Genomic DNA, 19,175 nt, shown 5'->3' with positions numbered 1-19,175 from the left:
ACCATGCTGATACATGGTGGTGGCAGCATCATGCTGTTAGGATTCTGTTCTTCGGTGGAGACAGGTAAGCTGGTTAGAATCCATGAAGAAAAGCTATGAAATGATGCAAAAAACAGCAGCACCCCAGGTGCCAGAAATGCAATAGAAGAGTTTTGATCACAGCATTTTCATGGGTTAGAATGGCTCAGTCAAAGTAAACTAAGGCTTGGAAATTTATGTTTATAGACATTCTCTAGTCTGACTGAACTAGAGCGCTTTTGCAGAAAAGAAAAGGAAAAAAAATTAGTCTCTTGATGCACAAGTCAGCCTCCTGAAAATTTATTTGCATAGAGTAGTTCTACAAAGTATTGACTTGCGTGTCTGACTGTAGATACACACCACACTTTTCAGATTTTCATTGTAAGAAAATATGTCAAAAGGAGATACAATTGAAGTGTGTAGTTGTGATGTGACAAAATCTCAAAAGTTTCTTTTTTTTTCTGTGAACAGCTTGCATAAGGATTAAAAATTGTGCATAAAGTATAGAACCTTGATTCTGAAGTTGAAAAAGGTCATGGCTGTGGTTTAGCAAAAACATTTTCTTCACTGACTTTTTTTGTCATATTTAAAAGTTTATGTTTTGGAAAGAGACATTTTAAATAATTTCACAGTGTTTACAAAGCTGAAAGGAGGGGTTGGCATTCCAAATGCTCAGAAATCACAAGTCAAATCTTTTTCAAGATATGAATGGGAACTGAAGGAGGTGGGACAGGTGGGCTGGGGGTACGGAGGGGATAGTGAAGGATTGCTCATAGTGGGCTCAAAAGTAGATGGCGCAAGACGGAGCAAAGGAGCCAGAAAAGAGCAGGAGGAGACACTAGAAGCGTGGGTCGGCCCCTGAGACATGTACTGAATGGATGTGGTATGACAGCACAAGCCCAATTAGTCTTGGATGCCAGGGCTGCTACAGGGAGGTCGGTGCAAGTGATCAAACCATTCATGCATTCAAGCACTCGCCCGCAGGCGTTCTCTGCTGACAGCCTGGGTAAAGTTACTCCATCACTGCTTCAGCTGGACTCCTGATCACACTGCTGCCTCCGCTCTCCTCCTCTTCCTTCCTTTCCGTTTCCTGAAATGTGCCGCTAAATTTGTCTATTTTTTTCCCCACTAATCTGTCCTCTCTTTTCTTATCACTCCCCTTTTTTTCTCATTCACACACAGTGACACACTCCACAGTGCCATTCCTCCTGCCATCTACACCCTCATGCTTGTCCCGACAGCTTGTGTATTACCTCATCCCACTCAGATGCAAAGGAAGGCATGCGCTCGATGGACGGCTGCCCAGAACTGCAGTTAGCCACAGAGCCACTGCGGTTTCCCAGACCTCCGTCCTCCTCTCCGACCGGAGACGCCAACAGGTCAGAGTCTGACTTTGACAAGTTTCGAATCAGTTCCAGGTCTGCAGGTCTCACTTTGATCACAGCTGCTGATGGGGACTCAGGTGAAACTTTGGTACCATCCTGTAGGTCAGCCTTGGGATTCTGGATAACGCTGGTGGTGTTATCTGGAATGCAGTCAGCCATTGTTGCAGGGCTGCAAATTGCAACTCAGTTTCATCCGTTGTGACGATGCAAAGATTAATCCAAAATTTTATGGAGCCAAATGATGGACTGAAAAGATACAGATTAAAATGACATAAATACTGAGGGCTCAAAAAAACGTCTTTCCCAACAAACAAAGACACAAAGGCTTGTGCTACAAAGTTCCCCTATATAGAAGCAAAGACGGCATATAAAGGAGACACTTGTGGTTCACAGAAACAATAACTAAGGCCCACCCACAAGTTGCATCCTGTTTCCCTCCCCTCGGTAAATGGCTGCCTTCTTCTGAGACTCCTACACTCTCATATCTACTTTAAACTGCCTCAGTGAGGCAAGTTATTTTGAGCGGTTATAATAAGCCTTAAAAATAATCATAACAGAATTCTTAGTGAGCATTAAAAGACAATGAATGCTCCAACACAAATGAGCAAAAGCATACTATATGATCCACAAAGAAAAACACAAAGAGACGGTAAAGTACTCCCCAAACCACTGCATAATACTTAATGACTGAGAGACAAACTCATCACTGTCAACAAAAAAAGAAAAGCTTTAATGAATCTGTTTTCTTACCTGACTTTATAAAATCCCGGTGATTTCTTTTCCTACGTTTTCGTGTCTGTCCTGCTCTGATGTTGCTTCCCATCTCCAGGAGGACCAGTTTTATCTTGAAGTGAGAATCAGAGGACACGCAGATCCCAAAGCGCGGCCTTACACAGACTGACAACTGGGATAATCAGGTTACTGATGCACTGGGTGGCTGCTCCATTTTTAAGCAGTGCGACTTGGGAATCGTCTCTCACTGACTCGGAGTCTAAGGTCACAAAAAGGAACTTGGCTGCTTTATTGGGGTGATGACATAAAATAAGTACACTTTAGGCAAGTATATTGTAGAATTCCAATAAAATATTTATATCAGGTCTAACTTTTTAACATCTGCTCATTCTGCTCATATCAGTCAAATCAAGTGTTAAAGAGATATTTGAATTCTGATATCACCCACTTAAAAATTGTCATAACCAAGCAGTTATGTTCTTGGCAATAGCAAAAGCTGGAACCCTTTTTATAGTTAGGTGCATCAAAAACTACTCAGGAATGGATTCAGAACTAGAACACAAGACATTTAAAAATTATTAAAAACCATTTTTGATCAGTCAGTGACTTTGTTTTTGTAAGTCCCATGAGGTGCCAGTAAAAGATGCTCAATGATTAGGTTTTGATTTATCATAAAATCCTATCGTTTTCTTTTATTGCTGTGGCTTCATTTTAAATCCTAAATATTTGAATTTCACAATTACATATTTATGTAAGGCAAAATAAACATCACTCAGTATTTTATCTCTGTCTGGTTGGATCTGGTGGAATAAGTCACATGACATCTGCAGATGTAGACAAAAAAAGTAAAGATAAAAATGTCTATGGCATGCCAACACCGGAGGAAAGAGTGCTCACACTGTGTGCTATTTATGACTCTTCTAAAAGGGAGCTGAAGCTGACAAAAGAGTCTCTTGCGAGACATCCTTAGTATTCACAGCAACTATAGTTGTGCACAGAGAGCCTTGTGCCCTGTGCCCTCAATCAGCCAAGTTCCTTGCAAACTCACCTCTCCCCTGTGGGCAGCGCTGGTGTGTGCATGACATAAAAGATAACATCCTTCTCCCACCAAGGACGGGGCGCTGTGCCACAGACTGCTGAGGTTGGCAATAAGAAAAAGCCACATCTAATGATGCACGCTAAATTGCACATCTAATGATCTCTGTGACGGTGATGAGGGTGAAGCTGTTTGTGTCATCCACACCTTCTGTGGCATTTAAACAATCGAGGCTCTAGAAAACAACGTGCTCAAGATAATGATGTCTTCACGGCATATTAGAGGGACTAAAATAAAACATGAATCCCCTCCTTCAGCTGGCTGGATGCTGAGCCTCGGGCTGAAGACAGTGGTGACTCATGAACGAAACGCTCACTGTGCAAGTTGCAGAGAGGCTGCGCGTACTGTAAACACTCCCAGTGAATCGCAGCGCCGTCATGTGTACAGGATTTTTGCAGGAAATTGTTTCCCTGATGTATACATGCCTTTTCAGGACTCTTGGGGATGTCTGTGATGTTCCTTCCGCCAGCTGTAATAGTTTCCACTCTCACAATTGGCATTTTTAATTACACAGTACACATTTTAATACCTTCGCTGCAATGTGTGCCCTGTAGAGCCAAACTAATCAGCTGGCATCACGGAGATGGAGCATGGGCCCACTGGAGAAACATCTAATAAAGTGAACCAGCCACAGAAGCAATTACCTCCAGACAGGTTTCAGAACAAAGTAGCCTAAATCAGCCTCTTATAAACATCATAATTTATGTTTTACATTTCCCTTTCTGCGGGGAAATGTGGACCCCAAAACACTTAGGTGGTTTAATGTACTCTGCTTGGCTTGTTCACTTTGGAGAGTTTCAAACATGCAGGCGAAAAACAACAACAAAAAAATACCCCCAAAAATAATATATGTTCCCTGAAGCAGTACAGGTATCATTTATCCAGGCCATCATTTTAAAATCTTAAAAATGTTTATCCCAGGAGTCCCTGCACATTCAAAGAATTATTCTATCTTACTTACAAAGACAAAAAAATTAGGACAGGATTTACAAACAATTTGGTTTATGAATTTTCTAATATCTGCATAACAGTTTGAAATGCAGGCAGTAAAAGTTACTAACAGTTTAACATTTATTTTATATTTTAAGATCTTAAGTCACAGGTGTCAAAGTCCAGTCCTCAAGGTCTGCTGCCCTGCAGGTTTTAGATATGCCACAGGTACAAAACACTGGAATGAAATGGCTTAATTACCTCCTCCTTGTGTAGATCAGTTCTCCAGAGCCTTGCTAATGACTTAATTATTCTATTCAGGTGTGATGCAGCAGAGGCACATCTAAAAGTTGCAGGACACCAGACCTTGAGGACTAGAGTTTGAGACCCCTGTCCTAAGTAGTACCTTTTACTTTCAGGAAGTATTTCTTAAACATTTTCCCATTACAAAATTCACTCTGAAGTGATGGGCTGGAATGACATACTTTAAACAGAGGAAACAGCAAATCTACCTGCTGTTTGCTCAAAATGGCTAAATATGAGACCGTTGTGAAAGCTTTCCAGCAGACGCGGAACAGAGCTGACCTCCCAGCAGGGAAATAGGAGCGCAATCGTGCATGGCTGAATGAAAACGTAGTGCTGGATATCCGTCAGCTTCTGAGAAGGACAGAGAGGAAAAAGGAAAAACAAAGAGAGGCTGAAGGGATGAGACAATCTTTTCTCGGTTTCTATGAGATCAGATGCTAGTCATCCAGGCTTACTCTGTGGATTTTCTCAAGCACTCGCCAATAAATAGCGTCTGAATCATTTATTGTTTGCGGGGAAAATGATAGAAATTCACCTGCAGAGAATGAATCAGACAATTCTCAACAGGAGTAGGATGATTTTCTGGCATTTCAACCAAGATAACTGGATGACTCAATGATTACTGGATCTATTTTCATCAAATAGAGAGATGGGTTTCTTCCAAATGCTGATTCGACATACTGTTTTCTAATGTTTATCTTTAGAATAAGGTTCAGTCTAACTGTGCAAAGATGTAAACTCAGGACAAGAAAATTGTTTCTGGTGCAAAACCAAAATTGTTGTTGAAGCTGGTTCTTAACTGATTTTATGAAATAAAGTGAAAAATTGACTTAGTTTGAAGAGCTAAGTCAGTCACATCAGTGCATCACGAAAAATGTCTCTTCCACCAAATGTTTGATATCTTTTAAATGCATTCTGATCACCAACTTAATCTGGATATGTTTTATTCAACAGTCAGGATTTTTGACAAATCTTACCAATTCCGAATTTTAAAAAAGTTAAGTGCCATTAACTCAACAGTGTTTATAAACAAAGTTGCAAATAATGTTCAGGTGAAAATTGTGATTAATAAAGCAGTTTAAATCACTGCATTGTTTTACATTCAAATGAGGAGTTATACTAACACAAACAGTCAGAATGGGGAGACAAGTTCCTGTTACTTCACTGCTTATAAAAGTGATTTAAAATGTTAAAGTGTGATTAATCAAATGTAAGCTATAAAAAGATTAAAAACCATTTTCATAAATTAGCTAATCTACTTAGAAGGATGAATTCTTCACCTTTCTACTCCACAAGCTTTATTACAAACAGAAGAAGCAGATAATTATGAGTATTTCAAAGGATTATATTTTTTACTTAGGATCAATAAATAATTTGAGTATTCAAATCCATATGAAACTGTGAATTCTGTAAACAATTAACTTCATTATTTGTCACACGAAGTCAAAGGAAACTGACATCAAACACACATAAAGATCAAATGCCCTTCTATACTAGTGGACACTCCAAACAACTTCTAAAGGAGAGTATTAATGATTTGGAAACTGTACATTTATTATCCAAGAATAGGCCCCATTTTTGGGTCCTGCAGCACTTCTGCTAACAATATCAATCTAAGCACATGCTATACAATCACCAATATAGGAATATTGCATATCCATGTAACCGGCATAAGCTTATCTAAATGATAACAATAATTTATACCTCAACAATACTCAGCTCCAACACTAATCAGCTTTATGGAGAAGAGAAAAAAAAAAAAAAAAAACTAGAGGCTAATTAGACGCTTAACGACTCACACCTGGTAAACACACGGCAGACAGCGCAACACGGCCCTACCAATCAGATTAAAACCCAAGCTCTGCTGTTTCCAACAATATTAGAATCAACATACTATTTGCAAAACCCACTGAACCAACAGACAAAGAAGACAAAAAATAAAACTAATTTCACGAAGCTAAAAAGCTAAATTTAGTCCTACCTTTACTGTGTCATCGTCATAATCCGTTTTAGAGTAAATATTTCTACTCAGGTCTTGTAATCTATTGTCCTTGTGTTACACTGATTTGATTCCTCACTATTTTCAACTTTTCTGTCTCCATGGATACCGCCTACAAACTCAGAGGACTTCTTTCTCTTTAGCGCGCATCTGTGCAATTCTGGAGCTTTACGGTCATTTGCGCAATGCATTTCCGCTAGTTGTGATTGGTGAATGATGTTGATGTTCAGATTCTATTGGCTATTAGATGTGTCAATCATCCAAGTCCACCGATGGGCTGCAGAAAATCTGACCCGTAGGTTTGGGTTTCCGACTCAATGCTCAACGCTTTTATAAACCAAGAGTGCCCAGGACAGGACTTCTCATTAGTATTTCACTGTAATATTGTTTCAAAAACCACTGTTATTAATTGCAGAGAACATTTATAGGAAGATATAACTTGGGGGCGGGGGGTAAAAAAAAGAGAGAGAAATTTGTTATTGCACACATGGTGCCAAAATGTCCAAAAATGGCACATTTTGAATGTTCGCCTGGAATTTTATCAAGTAATACCTTTACAAAATGTCTATGCTTCATATTTTTGGAATGAAATTTGGTACAGTAAGTTTTGAGAACCTTTTAGTTTGGATTGCTAGAGGTTCTGGGTTTCAACTGCATGCTTTTAAGGAAAAGCCACATTCCATAATGTAGGTGAATTATGTATGTGAATTAGAATTTATTATTTCTATTTCTTATTTTTCACTGTGTGCCAAATGTATTTGCTCAATAATACAAATGCTGATTTTTAGACCTCTAGAGTATTCCATGGAATATTACCTTTATTGTGATACCTGAACCAGTCAAATACACTTTGTAGTTCCTGAGATATATGGAATTCATTTGGGGTGTCATTTTCGAGAACTGTCCAAAAAATGTACAAAAAAAGAGGCTCTGTTACCAAGGAGCTAAATTAAGATTTCACCGATCTGATTAAAGGAGGGGAGCGCGGACTAATTTTGATATCATCTCCAAATTAATCTACAATGGTCTGGCTCATCTTATTTTGTTGGATATTGATACTAAACTATATGCAATAGCCAATTATTAGCCTGTTGCATTGAAAGTTAATACCAAAACCTTCCATTGTATGTTATTTTACAACTTTCAGAGAAGTGCAGGATGCTTCTTTTGGAGGTAAAAATTAATTTAAGAATATTATCAATCTGGAAAGTGAGTCTGAAATTTATGTGTGCAAATAGAATATAAATGTAAAATTTTACAAGTGTATTTGTAAAATTACAATTTTACAATTGAGAGGATACATTTTCTTCACTGTCAAAGCTGCACAGTAGCTGCGTTATGCAACACCTTTTAAAAATATTCTGAGATTTTGCCCACGTTTCAATGTCCATCCACATGGGGAAACAGAAAGTAATGTCCCAGGACACAGACCAGTAAAATGTGCTTAGTGCACATTCACAAAATACTGTGAGACTTTAATGCACTGAGATGAGGCTTTGTGCTTTTCATGATGCTGCTTGAGACCTGAGGCTAAATGCATGAACAATGTGGCAACGAAAAGCTTTGCACACATCTTTTCTCCACAGGAACATATGAATATGCGGTGGAAATATGTGCATGACATGCATTTTTGTAGAACCATGAGGGAAGATGTCTTTAAAGCTATTTACTTTGGATATGGTGAAAAGGGGAACAAAGTGGAGTAGTATTTAACATAAAATGCACTTCCAGCTGATTTGCATGAGGATTTTTTTTCTCTGGTTTTGTCATACTTATTTATTTAGGAGGGTTTATAAAACTGCTCCTAATAGAAATACATTATGATGCCTTCTGTGACAGGGTTAAAAAATTCTAGATGAAAATAATCTGTTATAGGATAATAAGCTTTTGCTTTGATATTTTTCTAATTCAGGTTAGACAACAACTACCTTTAATGTGCACCATGTGTGCATTTTTGATTCACCCTGAATATTTCCACATCATAATAAATATGTATTAATTTATTGAACATTGGGGTCTGTCAGCTTTTTGTGGAATACTTGATGCAGACGCATCTGTAAATATGTCTTATATATGAAACACTTTAACTTTTTACCTCTACGTGAAAGTTTGGTCAAACTTTAAATACCTGTGTTACAAAAAAAAAGTTATTAAATTAAATCCATTACATTTCAAATTTGGTAAAACTGGTGTCAATTTACATGCGGATGTCAGTATATTTGTGTACAAGCAGCTGTAATAATGAAATTGAACAAAGTTTTGTGCTTTTCAGGTAAAAAGCATGAGGGTGAAGACAGAGACAATTTCAAAAGATAATTCAAAACCAGCTTTTTGCGCTTTAACAGTTTGCATCTATCCAAAAATTCTATTAGATTTTGGTGAACACTTTATCTTTGCTTGTACTTTCTTAAGTATTCATAAAACTGCAAACATAGATGTATACTTAGCCATCATTTATTTTAGATCAACACTTTCTTTAATCACTCTTTTCTTATGGGCAATTTTCTCCCTCATTTTTTTGTTTTCTTTCTCTCACTTGCAATTTGCCTTCCAATTTCTGCTTGTGTTTTCACCATGAAGCAATAAGACTCAGAAATGAGAAATCTGACAAACATTGCGATAAGTGTCAGGTGTCTTTTAGCGAGCAGTGTTGCTGTGCCAGTTCAGAAGAGATAGCAATCATTCCCAAGCAACCAATTGTCACACTCAAAAAAGTCACGCTATTGCAGCACTTTACCAGCACATGATGCATAGGGAAAATGTATCATTGGTTCGGTGTGATAAGGAAACGTTAATTTGTTTCCTAAGCTGCAAGGCGTTGCATGACACTGCTGGAAACCCCCCCCCTCCCCCCCCCAAAACAACAAAGATAAAAATCAACCTTCAAATATAACATGGTAAGATTAGGATCAAAGCAAGCAGCATATAAACACAGGTATTTGTGTGTTATGCAGCCATCTGTGTACATGTGTTTCTGCATACACTTGACACTGTATGTGAGCAAGAAGCATACAAATGTCCATGTGTCGGGTTGGTTCTCTTACAAAAATCAATGAATAAAGCTCTTTGAGTCTGAAATTGCCATCAAGGGTGGCTTTTTTCATATAGTACATGAAATCATCATTTCAACAGGTTATTTTTGTCTGATGTTAACTTTAATTTGATTTGTGGAAACATATAAATGCAATGGAAGGAAAAACAGAAGTAATTTGTATGTGGGCAAACACTTCCTCACAGGACTTTAAAAGTACTATTTTCACAGAACCTTACTTCAAAAGCTCTGGGCTATCCCTTTAAATTAAAATGACAGAATTTACCAAAAGACCAGTGTGGAGACAGATTCAGAAGGGAGCAGGTAGAGCAGAAAAGAAACGGTTGGATAATTAATCCACAGTTAACACTGACAGTTCACAGCCAGGTCATTTCGAGTGTAATGCCACCATAATAACTGTCCTTGACAAGCTCCATATCCAGCTGGTACTGAAGATGTACGTCTAAATGATAGTAATGGTATTGGCAGTCATGAATCAATCAGATATGCTCAATATATTCAGCTCTGAATCAGGAAATTCATTCTCAGTGAAGTGGAGGACAATCCATTACCATTATGGGCCAGCTCTTCAATGTAGAGTCAGAACGCAGATTGAGACAGAAGACATTTATCACCGCTGACAGCTGCAGGAAAATATATTTTTGAGATCTTTGACACAGTCAAGCCTCAAAATGTTCTCTTTATTGTCGCACTGAGCTACTTGTAGAACAAAGCGGGTTCTCTACCTGGCCTCAAAAGGGTTTATTGCCAAGCCTAAATCTGTCTTCATCTTCAGATATCCAGAGCCTACCCAAAGGCTTTTAGCCTTTTTAACTTCTGAACATCAAAGAGTTGGAGAATAAGAAACCTCTTTTACTTTAAATAGATTCTGCCCTTCTCTATATACTGAAACCATTTTTAGAAGCAATTTTACTTGTTGCAGGAATGAAAGGCAACATGAGTACTATGGTACTCAAGCTCTCCCTTCTGTCTGATATAAAAGATGAGATCACAGAATTTTTTTTTCACAGCGTTCCTTTTGTTTGGTGTGAATGAAATTTTACTATTTTGTTTGAAAACCCCAGTCAGTAAAAGCTACAAGTATAGAAACTGAGAAAAATGGATTGTAAGAGGTAGTGGTTTGACAAAACATGAACTCTAATGGAAATAAAATCTCAAAATAGAGCTTTGCTTTAAAGGGCTGAATAATTCATTCAGCAGGGAGCTTACTTTCTAACTTTAATCATGACCAAAATATAGGAGAAACAATCCACATCTCTCATGGCTAAAACTGCATGGTCTGCACTTTTTTGGTCGGTATTTTAACTTCACATAGGAGGATAGAACCAAAGGGAAGGGAAGCACTCAAGTTTGAAAAATCTGCATATTTTCCTTTTGGAAATTTACAACTCCTGCAACTTAGACAGAAAGTTTCTTCCGTGTTTTCTGAAAATGTAGCACTCAAAGAGTTTGACAGATTTTGTGGATGTCTCAGTTCCTCATGTTGATATAAGAACAACGGTGGTTTCACAGTTTACATATATCAGTTGTCCAATTTTTTTGTGATCTGGCAAGTTTCGGTGATCTATCTTTTACTATCCCCAGAAAGTTTAGGAACATCTGAGTAAATCTTGTAAAGCTCTGTCTACCCTGAGGGCAGTTTAGAGGTATTGCTGCTCTAGTTAGAACTACAAATAGTGATGTGAAAATGTATTTGCATCCTCACAAATTTATTCTGTTTTTGCTATTTTTGGAACAGCAAAATTCTTCAGATCATCAAACTATTTTTACAATTAGATTAAAACACTCTCATTGACCCTCTAAAAAGTCACCCCTAAATAAAAATGACCCTTTCTGATATTTTGTTGGGCTACTTTTAACTTTGATTACAGCACACATTTGCTGTGGCGTTCTATTTTTCGTCCAGATTGCCATTTAAAAATGTACCAGAAATTATACTTTGATCTGAGAAGAGAAGAGAACTTTGGAGTTCAATATGTTTTCTCTTTAGTGCAACTAAGACTCTTCTAACATAGTTTCTGGTTAATAAGTGGCTTAACAGAAGGATTGTGACAGTTGTAGCCAATGTCCTGGAAATGTCTGTGTGCGGTGGCTCTTGAATCTCTGATTCCAGCTGCAGACCATGCCTTCTGAATCACCTCTAAACTTTTAAATGGGCTTTACTCCAGAATCATTTCAATTCTCCTTCTGTTATTGGTGCACCTTTTACCTCCAAACTTTTCCCTTCCCTGAACTTTCCATTAATATGTTTGGATAAAGCACTGTGTGAACAGCCAGCCTTTTTAACAATGACCTTTTCTTGTCTATCATCTTTCTGGAGGGTGCCTGTGACTGCCTGCTAGACAAGGGAACATTTCCCCATAACTGTCAAGATTAAAACTTTTCGGTTTTTAAAAACTTTATTATTATATTTCCTAAAAAAAAGAATATTAGACTGAGACATGTAACTTTGTGTGCAATAAATCTATAATACCACAAGGTATTATGTGACTGCATCCTCTGAGTGATGCAAAAGAACAAGCATGTGTGTTTGTGCACATTAAATGCAGAAATAGATTAATAACACTGGACAGTTGCATACTTACAAGAGCAAAAAAATCAAAACCATTCATGTGACAAACTCCAACTAACGAAAGCAGACTGATCCACACACTTGCACTCTCAACCTCCAGCTTACAGGCAATTTATAGAACACATTTTTCTGTCAGAGATGGCCAGAGGAAAGCCTTCTGCAACATTGGAGAATATGACTTCACACATAGAGGCCCCTGCTAACCAGACTTGTAGACCGACAACCTTCATCCTGTGCAGGAATAGACATTTCCACTGCTCACATTGAAGCTCGGAGGAAAAGTGATATGTTTTATTCTGAAGGAAAAAAGGGCAAAAAGACCATAAAGTAAAGCACAGGGAAGACAAACACAGTAAGGTTCAAGCAAAATAATAAAAAAAGGAGCAGAAATAGATTAGAGGGCAAAGGAAACTTACAGTGATGGTTGAGATGCAGCAATAAGGGAAAATAACCGTTTACACCCAAACCAAACCAAGAAGGTCACTACTACTTTTATATGCATGCACGGATGAGAACCATATGTTGGAAATGATGAGGACTCTGATTAAAAATTTAAGTCCTTAAATTGGGTGTGAAGTTATATATCAAATATTGAGCAGCTGAAGGTTTTTCCAGATTTACACTTTTGGAGATCTTAAACATACAAGATGGCTTCCTGTGAGTTTCAGCATCTTAGATTCACAACATGATATTAGGCTCTATTTCATGGCTGTCCAAAAATACTTTAAATTGCATTAAATGCTATCTATGGTGATGTTAAAATGCAGACTTAATTTTATTTCTTGCCACTAAAATATGACGATAATGAGCAAACACAACTGTAAATTCCTACACAGCTTCTGCTATACATCCATTGTCAACTACATTTAAAATTAACTAATCAAAAGGCAGAGTGTTTGGTTTTTTATAACCAGGAAAGCTGGTTGAATTATGACCACTAATGTGATTTAAAGTTACTCATTATCTGATATGCTGCTGACCCATCACGTAAACTGTGCCTGTCCTTTTGACTTTAGAGAACTCATCTTTTAATACATAATGGTTTGCATGCAAATAATGACAGCTGAATATTTTACATGGATATTTATAAAACATGGCCGAGTGGAGATGGTGAAGGAGAAAGCTGTGCGGTCGGCTGGCCACAGGCGGGCGACCGCACAGCGGGTTGCAGAATATTTATTCTTAAGTGGAACAGCAGGAAATATTACAGCATCTACACTCAGAGAATTTACTCAGTGACAGCAACTTCTTCTACTCACATTGTGACATCTTGCTGATGGTCTCAAGAACAACCTTGTCAGTAAACGTATGCTGTACAGTTGTACAGTTAAAGTAGCTGCACTTGTGTTGCGCTGACAGTAAATCAATTCTGCAGGGAGCTGAAATAACAGTAATTCCACCTCACTTCCTGGTCACTGACAAGACCCCCCTAATCGAATCAGACTTAACTGAATCTGATGTCATTCACTGGCAAACAAGGTAAGCTGTGCAGTACAACATCTAACATCTGCAGCTACTCTGCTTTGTTTCCCCAGATGGTGTAGCATAGGACGTCCGCATCGGCCCTCGGGCCCATCAGAGCCCCCGTTGGCCAACACCGCCGCGGCTTGGAACGAGCATATTCAAGCAGCTCTCCCTGAGGCCCGGGAAAATGGATATTGATCTGGAGCCATGACTAAATGGATTAAATTACAGAGTAGTGTTGGTAGTGCGGCAGCAGAGAGAATGAGACAAGAAGGAGGAGGAGGAACAAAAGATGGCTAGGGAGACAAAACTAAATGAGAAAGGTGGTAGTGGAAGTCTGCTAAAAGTTTTGCCTCGCAGACTGATTTCTTTCTTGAGCATTCCTTTAATCCACAGCCCAACTAGCAGCCCGGTGCAATCATCCTTGCTCGCCGTACTCCCCAGCATCATCCTGGTCTTCATACAGCCATGTGCCAATTGGCTACAGAGGAGTAGCTAGACAGAGGATTATTGTCCTCCATTCAGCCAAGGCTGTTGAGTGGTAAGACTGCTAAATGTGTGCTGGGAGCAAAAGAAGACTCACAATCATGAATTCAGAACCTGAATAATTCCGCAGAGAGCGTAAATCTGGACGAATCTGGCCGTCAGTCACAGTCAAAGTTTGTTTGCTACAAACAGTTAATCAATCAGCAAACCTTCTTAAGCTTTTCTCCTGCACAGCCTTGCTGATGGGCCCAGGGGCTGCGGAGAATCGTTTTCTGAGTGCGTCTCCTGTGAGCTCTGATATTCGGGACATTAATGCATTCACTTGTGACAGGAATATCAAAGAGGTGAGCATGAACTGCACTGGAAATCTGTAAAAACTGAAGAGAAATTGCAGCAAACCTCAAAAGACTTTTACTCTGCCCTACTTAGCCTTTAGACCTAAAGCATTGCTATCAGTTTAATGCTTCAGCGTGATCACAGACACAAAAATTCATAACTTGCACTGTAACAAATGGCTGTAAAAACTACAGCATGAAAATACAGTAAGGTGGCTGGATTTTGAAAATACAGCTCTTACTGTGATCTGAACAGCGAAATACTTTTTCCGCAACAGCAAACAGCAACAAGAGTTGAACAGTTTAAGCTTTCTTGTGTTGGGTCTTTAGCCAACGTTGTGCACATCTAGTTTACTAACCCGCAATTTTAGGTGCACGAATTACACCGGTCTTCGCTGGCTGGATGAGGATAATAGAGTTCTGCCTCATCACAGGAAATTAATGTAGAGGAACATAAACCTTCCTGAATATAGAAACCAAGGAAAACTTAGAATCTTCAGACATGGTTGGTTTGAGACAACAAAACATTTTTTGAGAATGTGAATGTTTGATATGAGCTTCATGTTGCCCTTGGAGGTATCATAAAGGGTGGGGCATCCAAGAACTAGAAATTAAAATAGATCTTATCTATCAGTTGGCTCCTGAACAAGTTTGGTACCACTTGTATGCATGTGTAGTGGAGTGAATATCTCTTAGTTGCTATTGAGTATGGGAGACTACAAGCTAATTGCTTGGATTTTAAATTGTTGGCGTGCAGCAAGAGGGGTTTGCACAGCTGTGTGCATATTTATATTTCAAGCTTACAAAGTTAGGTATAGTGATTAATTGTGATTAATCAGCCAGTGCCAGATTCTGCTATGGGCGACCGCCGAGGGCAGCATCTTGTGGGGGGTGATAAGACCGACCCCTCACCCCTCTCACCGCCCCAGATACTCCAATTGTCTGTGTCTCACTGTAACTTCCATCCTTCTGTCCATAGACTAATGGATGGAAGACAAAGTGAGATATTGCCATCTTATCTGCCAACCTTAGGTCTACAGATAGAGGCACAGAATGTACAGGTGTCTCTGTCTGCAAACATAGTATATGGATAGAGACATTAGAATGTATCTGTCTATGGAAATGTCTCTGTGTACCTGAGTATTAAGTTAAAATTAAAACTAATATCACTGAATATTGTTATTTTTCTGGAACCAGCATCAAGGGCACAAGCAGGTCCAGCAGCGCCTTTTGCAACCTAAAGTACTTTTTCATTGGTGAGAACTATTTTAATAATGGTTTTACAAAACATATTTGGTAGTTCACAGGCATATAATATAATAATGTACTATGTACTTAAAAAAAAGAAAAGGGTAGTTTTGAAAAGTCTCCCATCTGTTTTTAGACAATTCATAGACCTCAACCCAGAAAGCGGAACAAAAGCTGCAAACGGAAAAGTGACATCAAAACCAACAGGACGACTTATGCAAAACACTAGGACATCAGTGAACCCATGTGTATCCATTCTCCTCCTTCATGAACCAGTGGAACTTTTAAAAAGGTAAAATTACACATTTACACACAATCAGTTCTCTTATTCCATCCTGTCTGTCTTTTTCTCTGCCTGTCTCTCAGTATCTGTCCTGTCCATTTCTAATAGACAGACAGGAGGACAACTACAATGAAGGAAGGTCAGAGAGAGTGTCTGTCCACTAAATCTTTCCTTTCCATCCTGTCTGATAATACAGGATGATTTTCATCCTGTATTATCAGACAGGATGAAAAGGATCCATAAATGCATATATCCATAAATGCAGTTTAATGTGCTGTTTCTTTCATGTATTAAAACATGTTTTTCTTTCTTTATCTTCTAGAAAGAAGATAAAGATGATTGATGATTTCTGGAGAAGTTCGGGACTGAGACCAACTCAGAACTCATCCATGGTGGTTTTGTTTGGCTGTTCACCAAGTCTTAAACTTGCCCAAATGTCTGAGATGTACTGTTGGGGTTCCAATAAAGTTTTAAAAAATATGTAACTTCAATATTTGACACTGCTGGATCCCTTCCTTCCTTCAAAGGAAGAAAACGATAGACATTTAGAAGGCTATATTACAGTAATATAGTAATACAAATTACAGTAAAACTGCAATAAAATCATAGTAAAACTGTAATAAAATTACAGTAAAATTGTAATAAAATTACAGTAAAACTGTAATAGAATTACAGTAAGGTTACTGTAAAGTTACTGTAATTTCTTTACCATAAAAATTACAGTAATTGGCTGGCAACCCTGCTGCCAGTAAGTTACTGTAAATTCTACAGTGACTTTTTTTACAGTGTGACTCTGAAAGCCTTCTGTCTGTTGCAGCTTATTTTAGCATCATTTCATCCTTAATGCAAACATTTAAAAACTGAGCCAAGAGTTTCTGTTCAGGAAAAGATGTCAGCATGTTGTCATGAATCTTAGCAGGGACTACACAACCAGAAGATTCAGAATTCGTATGCAGGAGGAACAAATAGAGAGTAAAACCGGGATTTCATTTGAGTAGACTGCTAGTGGCCGTCCTTCAGAGCTTTATAAAGCAAGGCTATCTGAGCCCAGACTGTGTGGAGGATTCAGGTCCCACAGGAGGAGTTTTATCTCCTCAGCTGCCCTGGGAGCAGCTAACGCTAAATATCCTCCAGGAGAAAGAGGAGAATATGATTTAGCTCCTCTTACTGATTTACCCAAAGGAAAACACAATCTAATGTAGAGGAAATGCATCTTTGCCACATTATATCTGGTTGTGTCTAACCAAGAGTAGCTTTTATCACTTTGAAAGATAATTTCAGTATCTTCCCCCTTACTGGAGATTAAATGATTCAAGATTTGACTTTGAAATTTAATTTTTTTTTATTTGGCTTTATCAGCTGCCAAGCAAATAACTGGTTAACATTGTAATTACATTGTAATTACATTTTGCATGTACAGTTTGATCGGATACTGCACTTACTTTAGCTATTATTGTTGTGCTTTTTGTCTAAATACGATTATATAATTAAACGGGTGCAAAATATAAGTGTTTATGTTTCATCTAACAAAAAATGTTTTATAGGATTCAATTCATAAAACAGAGCCATATTTCTTTTTACCATATCTAGCTAAATTCCAATCTAAATTGTGTTCCTCAGTCTTAACTTTAAACTTTTAATATAGTTAATTTTATTATCAAACCGCTATAGTTAATTATTGCTCATTGTTGTAGTATAGACCCTAGCATTATTACAAACATTATGTACACATAAAGTTTAATTTTAATAGATTCCTAACTCATGTTAAAGGTCTGTAAATGGCAACAAAGACATTTTGTTCTTTAGAAGAACTCAAGTGCAGGAAGTCATCATAGGTCCATCCAACTGCAGCTTTTGTCACTGTAGTAACCATTCCCAGTTTAAGTTTCTGACCAGTCACACAATACTTGTCAGATATGAAATGAAAAAAATACTTCTGGTCAGGCGATGCATCTAGAAACAACCAGCAAGAAGAATCCTCAAATCAAGGCTGTGAGACAGAACGACTTGATTTTTGCTCTTGCAGCCATTCGAGAGAGAACAAATGTTGCTGCTTTTACAAGCTGATGTTCTTACACTCAGAGGTATATACTGTATGGGGAGTACTGGATTAACATACCCAGAACTGTTTAGGTAAATTTTTAAAAGTCACAGAATTTATTGCAGTTGATCTCGTAGTTGTCATGTTTTAAATGTTGAGCCTGGAAAAACCGCAGACGGAGGGAAAGACGTATGGTTAAATGTGTAGTTTCCGTAAAACTAACACAGTGAACTTCCTTACAAAACCACACCTAAGGAGATCGGCTTTTTATTAAATGCTCAAAAGCATTTTTCTTCCAGTAAGACTTAATATAATCCAGATTTTCTATGATTTTCTTAACTCCAGTCATAAACACTCTCCACCACTCCACTTCATTCCCTTCGGGGCAGCACACCCCATCATTGCTGGACTGAATATTCATAAAAGCACCACGGATTTAAGATGACACATATGCATCCGCCTATGCCCGACATACACATGAAATGAGCATTAACACGGCTTCATTTCAGTCTTGCTGATGTGGAAACTGCATGTTTACTAGTCCAGCCTTTAAGAGGGGCTTGTATGTAATCTATGTGGTTCTCTGAGGATCAAAATGTCCAAAAGGTCTTAATAGCATCTCTCAAAAGTTAGGTGATGTTGTCCACAGCCATGTAACTCTATTGTCTTTGTCATAATTTCCCTCCGTTCTGAAATTGGCAAACATGGCGTAAAGCATATGGATATCTCTCCTCAACAAATTAGTTCCTCTTTTATACGTGGCCTAGAAATTTCTTAACCCACAGAGCCACAAAAATGTCCTCTGGGTGTGTGAGATACAAAGAAATTTGACAGTCCGTGGAAGCACAGAAATCAGTCACTGCACATCATTCCAGTGTCTTGGCAGTAGTTGCAGAGCATCATGACTCTCTGGCTCCATCTGTTGAAACCATTTCATAGTTAAAGGCGAATGTTTGTGAGCACACACAACCAAGCATAGAGGAGGGCACTGAAGTATTGGAAGGCATTGTGCATACAAATGTCAGCTGGGATAACGACTCATTGGCTGCAGATGATTCTTACATAACACTTGTAATTCTTCAAACATGCCTGGCTGAGTAGATTAATGAGGGGTTGGGTGAACTTTCTCATTTATCTAAGGCAGAAATATTAGAAATATCCATCTGTTTGCTCTATTTGCCATCAATGTTCACTGTGATGCACATTTTGGATGTGGGCACACTCTGTT

The 19,175-nt window shown here is 38.3% G+C and overlaps 1 protein-coding gene and 1 long non-coding RNA gene across 11 annotated transcripts in view; one reads left to right on the top strand and one right to left on the bottom strand.

Moving 5' to 3' along the window:
* The window catches only part of LOC102227521 (ankyrin repeat and SAM domain-containing protein 1A-like), a 55,549-nt gene extending 53,158 nt beyond the window's left edge, over positions 1 to 2,391 (bottom strand). For 5 of the 8 annotated variants that reach the window (XM_023325127.1, XM_023325131.1, XM_023325130.1 and 2 more), the window contains exon 1: positions 1,272 to 1,777. In XM_023325127.1, the coding sequence (XP_023180895.1) occupies positions 1,272 to 1,562 (291 nt within the window). In that variant the 5' untranslated portion in view covers positions 1,563 to 1,777. Of the gene's footprint in view, positions 1 to 1,271; positions 1,780 to 2,153 lie in introns of those variants that run through there. The other 3 variants (XR_002751866.1, XR_002751867.1, XM_023325128.1) reach the window with 2 other exon arrangements.
* Positions 1,321 to 16,397, top strand: LOC111605860. Of its 3 annotated transcripts, none has more exons than XR_002751868.1 (6): positions 1,328 to 1,397; positions 13,626 to 14,384; positions 15,573 to 15,631; positions 15,760 to 15,915; positions 16,015 to 16,045; positions 16,229 to 16,397. It is a non-coding gene; the product is annotated as an uncharacterized LOC111605860 (long non-coding RNA). The 3 variants fall into 3 exon arrangements; XR_002751870.1 differs by having other exon boundaries at positions 15,990 to 16,045; XR_002751869.1 differs by lacking the exon at positions 13,626 to 14,384 and having other exon boundaries at positions 1,321 to 1,397.
* Positions 16,398 to 19,175: the final 2,778 nt, after the last annotated feature.

Source organism: Xiphophorus maculatus, chromosome 20 (assembly GCF_002775205.1).
Source record: "Xiphophorus maculatus strain JP 163 A chromosome 20, X_maculatus-5.0-male, whole genome shotgun sequence".
NCBI classification, from domain to species: Eukaryota; Metazoa; Chordata; class Actinopteri; order Cyprinodontiformes; family Poeciliidae; genus Xiphophorus; species Xiphophorus maculatus.
Note: the sequence above shows the minus strand (reverse complement) of the source record. Positions and strands in the feature narration are given on the sequence as shown.